The sequence below is a fragment of the Chroicocephalus ridibundus genome, chromosome 2 (genome assembly GCF_963924245.1).
Source record: "Chroicocephalus ridibundus chromosome 2, bChrRid1.1, whole genome shotgun sequence".
Taxonomy (NCBI): Eukaryota; Metazoa; Chordata; class Aves; order Charadriiformes; family Laridae; genus Chroicocephalus; species Chroicocephalus ridibundus.
In genome coordinates this window covers 101,747,945-101,762,366 of record NC_086285.1, presented here as the reverse complement: position 1 = coordinate 101,762,366, position 14,422 = coordinate 101,747,945, and the positions used below count along the sequence as shown (strand labels likewise).

General features: G+C 43.0%; 1 protein-coding gene across 4 annotated transcripts in view; it reads left to right on the top strand.

Annotated features, from left to right (window-relative positions):
• Window positions 1–8,519: 8,519 nt before the first annotated feature.
• Window positions 8,520–14,422, top strand: part of ANKS6 (ankyrin repeat and sterile alpha motif domain containing 6) — a 44,389-nt gene continuing 38,486 nt past the window's right edge. For all 4 annotated transcript variants that reach the window (XR_010069980.1, XR_010069981.1, XM_063326319.1 and 1 more), the window contains exons 1-2: window positions 8,520–9,010; window positions 12,236–12,735. Coding sequence is in view for 2 of the 4 variants with exons in the window: in XM_063326319.1 (XP_063182389.1) it covers window positions 8,664–9,010; window positions 12,236–12,735 (847 nt within the window). In the remaining 2 variants the exon portion in view is untranslated. The remainder of the gene's footprint in view (window positions 9,011–12,235; window positions 12,736–14,422) is intronic.

The following is a 14,422-nucleotide window of genomic DNA, read 5'->3' as shown; positions in this document are numbered from 1 at the left end:
CCCCCGGTGAGCGGTGCTCCTCGGTTTCGAGGTGGTCGGCCCCGAGGGCCCCGGCACCCCGCGGGAGGCGCAGGCTGTTGCTGGGAACACGACCGGTGGAGCCAGAAATGGTCCCGTCCCAGCCCCGGGCGCTTGTCCCAAAGCTGCTGGGGCTGGGAGGGAGGGAGGGGAGCGGAGACAGCCCGGTGCTACTGGGTCATGCACTACTGGGATGCGTGGAGGAGGGAGGAAGGCATGTCCCCTTCGCAGGCTTGCTGATACCCTTGGAGGAGGAGGTGATCTGGTCACCCTGAAGCTTGAGGGACCTTCATGAGCACTGGTGGCTGTATGGCAGATACGCAGGGGTACGCCCGGCAAGGGAAAGTTTGGCTGTCATGGCCACAGCAAGCTGCTTCGGCTACTGGAGATCATGGGGATGGGTCCCAAGGCTTGCTGTCTCCTGACAGAGGTAGCCAGGGCTGCAGGAGGACAGCAAGGGCCATTATTTGTCACCATGGGACTTGGAAGAGCTTTGGGGAGGAAGGAAACAAGTTGGTAGGAAACCAGGCTTCATCCATTTGCTGCTTCTAGAAAAGCACGTGCTTTAGAAGTAAACAGAACATGGGCCAAGAAGTCGTGGGATTTAATGACAAACTCTTTCACTGAAGAAAGCAGTGTTCTTGGTTAAAAAAAAAAAAAAAAAGTCAACCAATGTGGCCTCATAGAGAGAAATCCATAAGTGAAAATCCCAAATTTATTATCCGGATACTGGGCAGTCCTTTCATGGCTTGACAGAACTATGGGAATAAAGCAACTGTAGCATGTAGTTGAAATTAGAAAATTTGCTTCATAGTCCAGAACACATCCATGCTGCTTTTTCACTTCTCACCCTAACAGGATGCAGCCCTCTTGGTCTGAACTTGCGATCCTGAGGCCAGGAGATTACATGAGAATTCCCAATTTTGCATTCGAAAAACCTTAACATCAGTGTAACATAACTGATACAGTTTCTCTCTCACGTTCAGCAGGGAGCTGAAACTCTGGTTTTGAGGTGCCATTGCTCTGTGTGTTCTACAAAGAGACTGTTTACTGCACTATCCTCTGCTCTTGGAGGCCTGTCAAGATCAACCCAGCAGAGGACACTGGCCATCCCCAGAGAGGGACTTCAGCCTGGTATGCGGTATTGGGTGGTGCTCACCAGCATTGCTGAGGAATGGATGAAAACACCTCTGGCGCTAAGGAAGGGGAAAATCCTCGTCACTACCAGACAGGGTCACAGCATACAGCTATGAGCTGTTTCTGATTTTCCATGATAATAAATATTGTATGTGACAACAAACACAGAGGGTGGCATCTACTGCGGAGGCCTTGCTCTGGACAGAAGGGTGCTGAATAATAATGAGTCATCCTGATGCTGGCAAACGAGCACAAATCAAGTAGTTTAGGTGGATTTGCAGATGACTGTGTGTGTCTGTGTAGATATAATTTCATTATTTCTTATTGCACTATACAGTTATTACAGATAATTACATATGCATAAAATCTAGTTTCAAAGCGTAGCTACGAGCTGGAATAACAATCATAATAGCGGTTAAGTATGTGTGTGTAAATATGGTTTGTAGACAACTATTAAATACCAATATGCTGGACCTAAGAATATACGCTGTGTATAAAGGACGCCGTGTCTAGCAAGCTTGGGGTCTGAAAAGTTAGGTGCCATGAGTAATTGCGCGCCCGGTGATTGTGCTGTCTCCTTGCTCGCCATCCTTCCTGAATGAAGGAAGCCCAACTGGTGTCATTGGTATGGAGTTTGTAGCAGGGGGTACTGAGTTTATATATAGGGAATATACATGGGGAACCCCTATAGCAACTAGGGGTTCCCTAGTTGCTGGCTGGTGGAGGAGTAAACCCTGAAGACACAGTCAGCATTTCTGGCACATGCTGCTGGTTTAGATCTGGTTGTCTGGAACAAATAGTCTTGGGTTTGTTCCTTTTGTGTAAGGTTGCAAATTACTTAGAATAGGGTAACAGAAATGTTAAACATGAGGAGCCCAACAAGGACTACCTGGAATGAATCAAAGGAGAAGGAAATCCTCCTGGAGTCCCAAAAGAAATCATTGGGGGAGATTGGGAAGATGTAAAGAGCAAAATGTAGGATTGAGTGTTAATTAAGAACAGCGAGAAAGAAAACAGGAGAGTTCTGCTGCAGGGGTTCTTAAGTATTAGAAGAATAAGTATTTTATTTAAGTATTAGAGCAACGTGGAAGAAACACAAGAATATGATCACATGATTCAAACAAGTTTTGAGATAAAAAAGTGTGAAACGGAGAACAGAATGTGACAGGAATGCAGGAGGCATGCTGCAATCAGCAGCAGGCAGGGTAAGATCAGGCAAGGCTGTTGAAGCGATAAGCAGCATAGCTACCTCTCAAGTCAGATTTTAAAAAGGGAAAAAGGGCTTGAAGGAAAGGTAGGAGAGCATCAGCTTGCTTCCACAGAAGCAAGAAAGGTTACGGCTGGTGGGAAAGCAAGGGATGCGGCTCTCAGTAGTAAATAATGCCCTTAGAGTAAAGTAGCTGGGAAGGCTTCCTGCGATCATCATCGCAGTGAGGACTGAAAGCGATACTAGTAAATGGCAGTTCCCCGGGGATGATGTCCAAGCACATAAATCTGAGTAAATTCGGCAAGGCAAAGTACTATAATGGTGTTAGTGCAGAAATCATTAAGAATAAATCAGTTGTGTTCACAAATAAGTTTGGAGAGATGTAAAGAATGTGAAGGCAAAGACACTTTTTCTTAAAGCTTTTCAAAAGTTCGTGGGGTTTAATTAAAATGGGAAGACTGAAATTTCTGAGCTGAAATATTTAAAGTATAAAGATTTCTGCTCTGAATGTGAAAATAAGCCCCTGAGAAAAAAAATCTAGAATTAATAAGGTAAATTAGTTTCCTGCTCTCCGTAAAGCTTGCAACGACATTTTGATGGAAAAGTTCCTTTTAAGCAATTCTTTTTTTTCCCCAGTTTTAATAACAGTGTAAATTAAAACAATTGGTTTTGAGTTTTTTTTTTTTATTTTAAAGATTAGTAAGAATGTTTGCTTAAGGAGTTTCAGTCAGAAACAGGTAGAATAAGTCACATAAAATCAATAATTACTTATGTAGGAAGATTGAATATGCCCTTAGCTGTCAAAATTAAACCAGAAGATCAGTGGAATAATTAATACATTGGAAGAGTTTATTCTTAAAAAGTGAAATAATATTTTTTCCACACAAAAAAGAAGAAAAAAATATGAACCAAACCTTTCAAAAAGCAGTAAGAGAAGGCTAAACATAACAATATGTAACTGTCGGTAAAAACTTACGTTATAGTGAATGTAATAGTTGAACTTAAGAGTGTCTGTTGCTCATTGAAATATCCATTTGAATTTCAGGCAATATTTAGTTTACCTAAAAATGCATGAACTTATTGAAAGTATTGGTCTACAAACAAGAGAAACTTAAAGCGGTAAGTTAAGATGAACTATTTTACACATCAGTTTTTATTAAAAGTTATTCTTATTTTATACTGATGACATATACATTACAGAAAAAAAAAATACAGGTATTAAATTTTGCGAAGGCTTTACAATTTTCCCCATCCAAAGTTTTCTTTTTAATTTTTTTTTCGTTCAGTCAAAAGGAAGCAAAATTATAAAATGGAAATGGGGTGTGGAGAAGTATCAGCTGATAGAGATTGCATTTTGAATAAACCCAAAGTTCAGATAGCTTCCTAAATTCATACTTTCAGGGGAAAAGAAAGTACCAAATAATGTGTTCCAGAATAACATTCCTAGTTTTAGTAACAGCCAACGCTTAGGTATTCTAAAAAAGAAAAGGAAAAAAAAGTATCAGAGGAACATGGTGTACAAATACATTGCAGAGAGATCGGAAATTTGTTCAGGGAGAAGAAGATTCAGCCAAGTTATAAAACATACCCACTAGAGACTGCTTCGGATCTAGGTGTCATTGTTCACCATCGCTTTAACTGGGTGTAAAATAGCATTGCCCTGCAAAGAAACGTTCCCCCCCACCAGCTCCCACCCTGGCTGCTCTTTCTCTCCTTTGTCAGCACAAGAGTACCTGTATTTTTAAAATATCATTCCCATTGTTCGACCAGTAGCAAGCATTTTTTAAAATAAGATGTTTGTGTTGAAAGTGTCTTTATTTGAGGCAGCAGAACGTGGAAGGGGCTGAGCCCCTGCTTGCTCAGCTCAGCCGGAGGGTGGGCGCCAAACTCCTGGGTGCCTCAGCGGGGACCCTGTTTTACAGGGTGGGCTCCAGGTCAAGGGTGCGTAGTGCAGAGGCAGAGCCTGTTGGGAACTGAGCTGGGAGGAAGAACAGTGGGTACAGAGGCCTAAAAATAAAGTCGATTTAAAAACGCAGACTTGATGAGTGAGATAGAAACTGCCAGCTATTTCAGGGATCTTCTAAGGGGCTGATGAACGCTGTGTAATTCTCATTGTGACACGCCAATAAAAGCAGGTGGCAGACTGTGGATTACTTGGGCAAAACCTGCACCAGTTTGCAGATCTCTGTAGGATATGTATGTGCATATGTACATATATATGTCTATGTATATATATCTGCATATATTATGTCTACATATATACATAGACACATACACACACATACAAAATATCTTGTTCAAAAGGTCGTATGCAAGCCAGGATAGCTTAAAGCTAGTAACGACATGAATGCCAAAGGCATCGGTCGGTGTATTTGCTTGCTATAAGTATGTATTGTTGATATATTAATGTTCTCTTTAGTTAAATAGCAAACATGAACTGCAGACAGTAGAAGAGGTATCGTACATAAAGAAAGCCATGGCCAGCAAGCTTCGCTGTCAAAAATTATCGGAACACGGTTCTGTGTGCGGGATATGGTATGACGTGACGTGTTACTGAAGGGACTGTTTGAGGTCTGTTATATTGGAAACCCGACTGACTTTTCATACGTTCTGGTGCAAACACAGTGAATCAAAATACCGAGCTGCAAATTATTTTTGAAAGTTTGATCAAAATTGTGGCATATACAGAAACATATAAATGAAGTAATTTCATCACAAAGTTATAGCAGCTGGCCATAGTAGACAAAGTGGAGACCTGCTATATAGGCCATGATTAAAACGCTGAACCAAAAACTCAAGGGGATATTACATGGTGGAATTAATCTTTGTCATCCTATACCGTCGGCACTTACCACCACTTTTTTTTTTTTTGTTGTAATTTTTCAAGATTATTTCTTTTTCTATGCCTGAAAGGACCAAAGTTAACATATGGGTCTGATGATACTGGAGAAACATCTCCTTTTCTCTGATGGTATGTCTAATACATGTGTCTATGCTTTTCCTTTAAGATGGAGATGAGAGTCTTCAGACAAAACACATGCTAAAACTTTTGGTTTTCTTTTTCTGAGAAGTATGTCTTCCTTGTGATTCGCATCAGTAAGGTTCTACAGTAGAAAATAAGCCTTTCATTCCTTGAATTGCCATGAAAATAGTGTCGTGGTATTTGGGGATTTGAGATGCCACCATCCCCAGACTTTCATAATGAAGATTATAACTGATTCAGCTACCTCTAATTTTCTGGATTTCTTTGGAATGGATCGCTTGACTACTTGCATTTTTCCCTTTCTGAGATGTTTTTGATTACGATGATAACTTTATAGTCTTCCATATTATATGATCCTGAATTATACATGAGGTAGAAATTTTTCTCGTGTGTCATGGTATGAGGATATGTCCAAATGTATTACATCCTATTACTACTCTAAGAGCAACAGAATTTTTTGTCACGTTACCTGGCCAATTTGTAGTTCTGTATCACTGCACATTTGCCATATTATACTTACTTTACTAGCTCTACAGGTACCTTACATGCCCTAATGGTTTCCTCTGCTTTGTTTTGCAAGTGATGATGGGTTCTGTCTCTTGCGTAACGATGTCTCTAAGTTTCTCTTTTATGTCGCCTTGTGTTATGAGTAGCTTTAATAAAGCTTGCGTTGGCCCATTTATCTCCCTGATGGTGTTTTGATACCATTTGCAGTGGAGACTTCTCTTTGAAAAGTTTCACAAATGGTGGCCACATGCTTGCTGTTGCTTTACCTGTTCTGCTTTTTTTTGGTGGGCCTGCTCTGTTCCTTGCACTTTTCTTGTCTCCTTTAGTCTAAAGTAATTTTTTCATTCATCAGGTTTTTCTCTGTCATTTTAAGTTATTTCAACCTCAAGCACTCCAACAATGACCTATATAAATTAGCACATTGGTGACGTGAAGGAATTTCTTGTCAAAAGCAATGCATTTTTCACTGACTGGACAAACCAGATGCAGTTTGGACAAATCTTCCAAATGACTAATGCACAATCTGCACTTGAGAATCTTGGTTTTGTTTTTTCCTGTACTATCTTCCAACCTAAGCTTTCTCCATCCTCTTACCCTACTGAACCGTTCGAAAGGCTTAGGTTGTTCTTTCATTGGTGAAGAAATCGAGTCCTGTATTTTCCAGACAGCTTGGCACTGCATCACCATAAGAATATTCTATAGCACTTCATTCATTTCAGAAGAGATCTGATTATTTTTTCCTTGCCCTTGTGATATTTTGATTCTCTAGCAGTGACAGAAATCACTGAGTGATCATATCTGTACAAATGCCGCGGATGCTGACTGAAGATAGTAACGACCATCAGATGACAGCAGCAGAATTTAGCAGGAGAATTTAGCACAAATAATTTCCTCTCATTTAGTAAACCCCAACAAATATCTCCTATTGCTTACTTATCGGTTTCTAAAAATAAGAGTTGCATCTTTTGCTGTTACTTTCCTAATTACATTCATGATATCTTTGTCTGGAGTTTCAAACCATTAGTAGAATTTGATAGCGTAATCGTAAGCTACATAACATAAATTTGTACGATCAACATGTTCAGTAGCTTATCTCAAAGATAAACTGGAGTGATTCTGTCACTAATTTGACCATATCCAAGCATGCACTTTGATATGGTAAGTATGACCCAGTTTTCTTGAATCATGAATAATGTATTGCATTAATCACTCTTGCCATTCCCTTCTTCCAGACTCTGAAATCTTGCAGAATGGATTGCACGATCTGGCTTTATTGATAATGGCAAGCTCCTCATACTATTGTAAACTAAGAATGGTTGTACTGGCTAGACCAAAAGTCTACCTAGCCACGTATCTTGCCTCTGAAGATGACCAGTGGAAGCATCTTTATGCTTAAGGAAATTATTTAACATAAGTACGTATGTTAAATATTTACATATGTTACAAGAGTTAACATATGGTATCTAGAATGGAGGGAACATTGCTGAATATTTAGTTTGTCTATGAATTTGTCCTATTTTTTCTGTAATGATAAATTTGCAAAAAGTGTATTTTTTTTCTTTGCTGTGAACGATACTTTCCCAGAGGACTGGTTTAAGTGGCCATAAACACAGCCAGGACTCTTGTTTGCTGGAGTCTTTCTCAAAGTGTAACATGTTTGGCCCTTGGCCATGATGGTCTGGCAGCCTGGATTTGCAAGTGGACCAGAGGCAGAAAGCCATATAACTTGGAGCATACGGATGCCACTGCCTAAAACTAGGGGATGCCCTCATTTTAGTGGCATTTGGTGGTTTCACTACACTCCCCATAACCTCTCCTAGTCTTCTCGTCCCCAAACCCTCCACCACTGCAGTAAGTCCGTGTTCTGACATTGGAGGCAATGATTTTAATACAGAACAACCTGCCCAAACTTACAGGGACACAACACAATATCCTTAAGTGACTGGTCAACTGCAGTTCAAGAGTTATTTCATGGGTGCTTTATTTTTTTTTTTCTCACTTTGTAAATCAGTATAAACTGGAAAAGATTTCAGGTTACCTGGGAGGCCAAAGCTGAAGAGAAGGTACTTATAAATGCCACAAGAAATTGGAATTTTATGCTCAAACTCTTTAAGCAGAAAGACTAACTGATAGGCGGGAAACGTGTTTTTTTGGGGAATGATTCAACTATGGGTCTTGTATCTCTGCGAAGGAAGAGACCAGTTTGGAGCTGAGGGAACAACAAGGTGCAAGCAAAGGCTGAAGTATCGTGTAAGCGGAGCGGGGCTGACAGGGAGGCACCGTGCCAGGCTGTCGAAATCATGTTACGAAGCAGAAAAAAAGGGATTGTTGTGTTGGATGCGAGTGAGGGCTTGCTGTGGTGACCCCCAGCAGAAAACCACGTACATCAGAGACACTTCGCTGGGTGGGGGTCAGCAGTGGCAGCAAGAACGCGCCGTGGAAAGCGGCTGCAGCCCAGATGCCACTGTATGACAGAAAACACCCGGGGAAGGGGGCAGGAGCCGCGGTGACCCAGGGCGAGGAGGGCTGACACCGCCGGGTCAGGGGAGGCCGTCCCGGCCGGGAGACGCGCCTAGGCCCTCGGGCCAGGCGGGGATGCCCTTCGCCGGCTCCGAAGATCGCGGCCCGGCCCGCCTTCCCCTCGCTGCCGTGCCAGAGAGGCCGGGGCGCTGCGGCCGCCCTCGGCCGGCCTCCTCCCGCCGGCGGAGTCCCCTCCTCCCCGCTGCCTTCCCGGCGGCCGCCGAGCCGCCGGCGGCGGGGGCGGCGGTGGTGGCGGGCGGCCGAGCTGCTCGGGGCCGTCCGGCGCTGCCCATGGGGGAGTGCGGGGTTCCCCCCCAGGTCCAGCTCTTCCTCCGCGCCTGCGAGCAGGGCGACTGCGAGACCGCCCGGCGCCTCTTGGGGCTGCCCGGTGGCGGCGGCGATCCGGCCGCCCCTTCCTCCTGCGGTACCGAGGAGGCGGCGGTGGAGCCCCGCGGCGAAACCTCCGTCCCGCCGGCCCCCGCCGTGCCCGTGGACTGCACCGACGAGGCCGGCAACACCGGGCTGCAGTTCGCGGCGGCCGGGGGACACGAGCAGCTGGTGCGGTTCCTGCTGCGGAAGGGGGCCTCGGTACAGAGCAGGAACCACTACGGATGGAGCCCCCTCATGCAGGCGGCCAGGTAAGGGCCGGGATCGGGGTCTGCGGCCGCCATCTCTCCTTGCCGCGGGGCACCGGCCTACTCAGCGGCAAGGCGGCTACGGCGCCGGCGGCAGCCCCGGGGCGGGGAAGGGAGGGCCGCCGAGGCTCAGCCTCGGCGGCCCTCCCTTCCCCGCCCCGGGGCTGCCGCCGGCGCTCGGTCCCTTTCGCCCTCCAAATCCTGCTCCCCAGGCCGGGGGAGGGCGCCCGGGAGCGCTATGGGGGGGATCCAGGGGAGTCAGCGTGGTGGGGGGGAAGGCGCCATGTTGTAGGCCGCGGTGGGTCGTGGCTTGGTGTGGTTATCCCGGGGGGAATATTCACCTGTTGCCTTTCCCGGGGATGGGTGAGGAGGGGTTGTCGGGTTTAAATTTGGGTAAGTATGGTACTGGGGAGTTAAGTATTTTCCCCCTTCCATCTTAAAGATGTGGTGATCGGAGCTATTTGTTGGGTAAAAACCAGGGCAGAATCCCAGTCAGAGGTAACCTGAACATGAAAACACTGCTCCTCTCTTTTCTTCTGTGGAAATAAGATGCGCTTACTTCATTTTCTGTCTTTTAAAAAATTTTTTTTTGGTACGTATCTGTCTTACCTACCTGTTGAAAACTTGCCTCTGACATAAAACATGCTGAAGGAAACAGAAATAATTCCTTTTCCCTTGGCTTTTCCATATTTTCCTAAATGGCTCGCTGGAGGATATGGAAGACTATTGCTGAGGTTTTTTTTAATGACAAAACTGGATTGCTTTCTGCATCGGTGACGCTGTGCTTCGTGTAACCCGCTGCTGGGTTGTGGGAGGTTCCCGTATTGCTAATGCTTGTGTTTGTGCTTGTCTTTACATATACAAGTACCTTCTGGGTTTACAGACATGTTTTGCAGTGTTGGAGGGCAGTCTTTTCCTGTAGCAATCGAATGTTTAATTGAGAGGATAAGTGTTTTTTGGGTTTGTTTTTTTTTTCTTGTTTCAAAACAGATTAAAATACTTGGAAGAAAAGAGTCTTTTTCAAAGTCAACATTTCTCTTTTCAATTAAAGCCCATAGAAAGTTCCCAAAGAATGAGTCACACAGCTGGTTTCCCAGTAAGAACAAGGAAGACAAGGTTCAACAATTTTGTTATTTTATGAAGGTTAAAAAAAAGGAAAAAAGCTGCAGAAATGTTCTTAGATTTTTTCCCCTTAATGAAAACCATACGCTCGTTCTCTAAAAACAATAAACTCAAATCACTATAACCCTCTCCCTGTTTTAAAGAAATTACTTTCTGCCATTTGAAAAGCGATGTAGATATCATTGAATCCTGCGGAGAAGGCTTAAAGTGGAAGAGCATGTTTCTCTTTTCTTTTTAATGGATAACCAAAAAGGAAACATAGTGTTTGTACAAATGCAGGTTTAGAACTATGTACATGTTTAATTTTCTGGCTGTGGTTAGTCCTGTTGAAGTTGGACAGGAGATAGCATATATGCATAAAATTAATCATGTGTACAGTGGTTGCAGGCTCTACTGAAGTGACACAGTGAAGGCTATCAGGATAGACCTAGGGACTAGGTAGGTCCTGGAGGCTTCCCCCTGCAACTATGTGCTTTCTGAAAGGAAACTAGGGAGTTTTGGTCTCCTGTCTGCAGTTAGTGGTTAGTAGCATTCTTCGGGATTTCCTCAACTAATATTTGTTTTGCTGCAGTGTACAAAGGGAGGATCAAAGCTTGATTTTGTTAAACACTGCTCAAGCGTATAGAAATGCACGATATCTGCAAGAAGAGCACAAAGTACACACCTTGTCAATGTATTATGTATATTAAAATGTGGGATTAGTGAGCTGAAGAACGGCAAAAGGTTTCCATTTTCTCATGGTCAATTAGCTGGTTGGGTGTATGGCATGTGTGATTGTCTTTTGCTTACTGACAAACTACCAAAGCCTCTGATAGTCAAGTTGTATTAAAGCTGGGTTACTGGTGAAAACTCGCGTCAGAGTTCAATGCTCTGACCAAGTTCTTTTAGATATTCCATACAAGATGAGTTTAATGCTTTAACACCACATTTTCTTATTGGAAGATACTGGATGTTACACAGGAATTTGATTTTGCCTAGCGATGCAGCAATCTCCTGAAATCGTAACACAAGTGTTGTGGATTGGGACGGACTGGCCACTGAAACGAATGACAGGACAAGCCTAATGTGGGAACTGCAACACACAGTTGAACTGCAGGACTAACAAAATGCCCGTTAGCAGTCCCTGTATGCTCAACATCATGATGCTGGGCGCCCCCAGTTGCCAGGAAGCAATGTGTCACTGGAAGGCAGCTTAAGCCCCTTGCTCTCCTCAAAATTTGTTTTGTTGACTGCTCAGTTTTGGTGCTCTGTGTTGGGCTGATCTGCGAAGACATTTCCCCCGTGCTGGTCTGGCCAACTCAGGAAGATAATACTTTCTGTCGATTGTTTTGGGGAAGGCCATTCACAGCCAGTTGTCCCACTCTGCTGATAGAGCTGTTCCTCTGAAACAAAGGCCACTCTCTGGTCCCCTTTTTGTTGAGAGAAGTTCAGCTTTCTTTACAACAGCTGTGGCCACTCGCTGTTTACTTCCCTGAGCTTCGTGGGCACATGCCTGTCTTATCTGAGCCTTCTTCCATTGTGGGGGTTTGTTGGTGGTTCACAACTGGAAAGCAAGGGATGATGCAAACACAGAAGACTGGCTATCCAGTTGATAAAACGATCTTTTTTTTTTTTCTTTTTTTTTTCTTTAGCATTGACTCTTTGAAGTTTTTCTCTACTTGTTCAACAGTAGTGAGGGTACTTAATTAAGATACCTGCAAACAAACTGGCTTTGATTCCTGAATGTGACACAGGCCTGGAAATAAGAGGATGAAAGTGACTCTGTGGTTTATGGAAGTTAAGTCTTGATGCCATGCAGTTGAAAATGAGTCTAGCACCTTGCTGCTTTGACCTCTGCTTTGATCCTCTTAAAATGGGTGTTTGGTTTATGAGCATGGTCACTGGTACATGTGGAATGGTTTAATTTACAGTCCTCAGCTGTTGATTGCTCCTCTGCAGTAAGGTGACCACTGCCACATTCAGTCATGCATGCATGATCCCACCTAGTGTATTAGTTAATAGACCAATTTGGCAACAATGTTGTCCATGTTCAGAGTATGTTGGTTTTCTTTGAAAAGTCTCTGCCATACAAGATGTTAATTCTCTTCCTTATCTCTTTCTCTCAAGGTTTGGACATCTAAGCGTGGCTCACATCTTGCTGGAGAACGGTGCTGATCAAAATGCACAGAATAAGTTAGGAGCCAGTGTCCTTACAATGGCCTCCAGAGGCGGCCACGTCAGCATGGTGAAATTGTTGCTGGAATCTGGAGCTTTTGTAGACAATTACGACCATTTTAGCACGAATGTACTTAACAGCAGCAGAGACGACCTTCCCGATATCACTCCATTAATGGCAGCTGCTCAACATGGACATGAGGCAGTGGTACATCTGTTACTAGACTGGGGAGCTGATTGTAATTACACTGTGAAGACTATGGGCTGGAGTCCTTTAATGCTGGCAGCTGTTTGTGGAAAGGTGAGCTTGGCACAGCAGCTCATGGAGAAAGGTGCCAATCCTGATCACCTGAATGTACTACATAAAACACCTTTTGAAATCTCTGTTGGCTTCAAACACAAAGACATGAAGGACTACCTGGAATCTCTCACAACGATCAGACCCCAGGCAGGTATGGAGCATTAGGTTTTTGTTTCGCTTTCTTGAAGTTTTGATTGCATATTTAGAAATCGAAGGGATTATTTTGGATGTACACAATGTTCTTTATAATTCGTAACTAGACTCTTTTTAAAATGGTGGAGTAGGTACACCTACCTCAGATGAGGCAGGAATGCCCAGCTTCAGCAGATTACCTCCACGTTAGCATGAGGGCATTCCTGTCCTGCAATAAAAATCATGTGAAACATCTTAAAATGTTTCAATATTTTAATTTTTTTTTGCGTTTAAAACACATGATATAGGTGCTCATTTAGGAAGACAATTGCAAAGGCCTACTCGAAATGACACTAAAGAAGGGACATCAAAACTAGAATAGGATATCAAAGAAAGGATATTGCGAACTCAATAAAAACCTAAATGATATAAAATCTAGAAAACCTGCCTTGTAAGGAGAGACTGAAGAAGTTCAGTCTGTCCAGCTTCATGAGGAGGTGGTTGTTTAGAGGTGTGATTATTAATAAAGTGCACATTAAGGGCAGGAAGTCCAGTACTGGAAGCCCTTTTTATATGGCAGCCAAAGAAAAAACCTGAGTTTAAATTTAGAAGAATTTGAATGGGAAATAAGAAGCTATGTTTTGTGGTGAAGCTTGGACCTGGAGTGACTTCGTAGAGGCGTGCAATCTCTAATGGTTGCAATCAAGGTTAAATGCTTTCTAAAACTCATTGTTGGATTTTCTTTGGGTGTTGCATACAAGGCATGTACACGCAGAAAGCCAGGTTAGGTTAACCTAATGTTTTTTTCTATCACTCTCTGAGTATACGAAACCTCCTCAAAATCCTTTGATAGTGGACTGTGTATTCTAAGAAAACCAAGTATTAATGTGGATGAATAACAAGTCAGCACGTCCCCAACTTTTCTGTTCCTTGCAGGAGAGGGGAATGCTTAATTAACTTCAAGACGTCATAAAATTTATAAGCAACCTCCTCCCCTCAAATGTGAATATGCCTCTGTGTGTGTGTGCACACAGATAAACACACACACTGTACTCTTGTATTACAAAACTAGATTAAAATAACATTATTTCAATGCAAATCTCAAGTGTAATGAACTTAAGAAATGCTGCTTTTATGGGTTTTAGTTTTGCCTTGTAATGCATTTGTTAGGTGCAGGGAATTAGGCAAGAGAATTGATGAAGAAACATTTTGTGACCATGTAATTAAATAATATTTGGTGGTCATGTAGCTTTAGCCATCAGCGTGGAAGGATATAAGAAATCCAAGATTTTGTAGAGAGAGGTAATATCTTAACTAGGTGATCTAAAGGCTTCAGAAGGTGTGAGCAAACTTAGACTACAAAATTTTCCCTTCAGTCTTAACTAGCATACCCAGTACTGCACACTCAACCAAAGGAACAGAATAGTATACTGTGTGTCTTTACCAGTAATTTCACAAGTTTGTTTTTTAAATTACTAAGTACCTTCGTATTCTGTTGTCAGTTTTTTATGTGTAATTTCCTAGTTTGTTTTTTTTAAGATAAAGGTTAAACTTACTTGCTGTCACCTGCCAGTTTGGAATGTTAATGAATTTAGTTTTTAAAAATTTTTTACTTATTGCAGGTATCTCTCCCAGATATCTTTCCAAATTGGCTTTTCTTTGTAGATGGTTCTATAAAATAATGTTACTAACGTCTTATGTTAGTT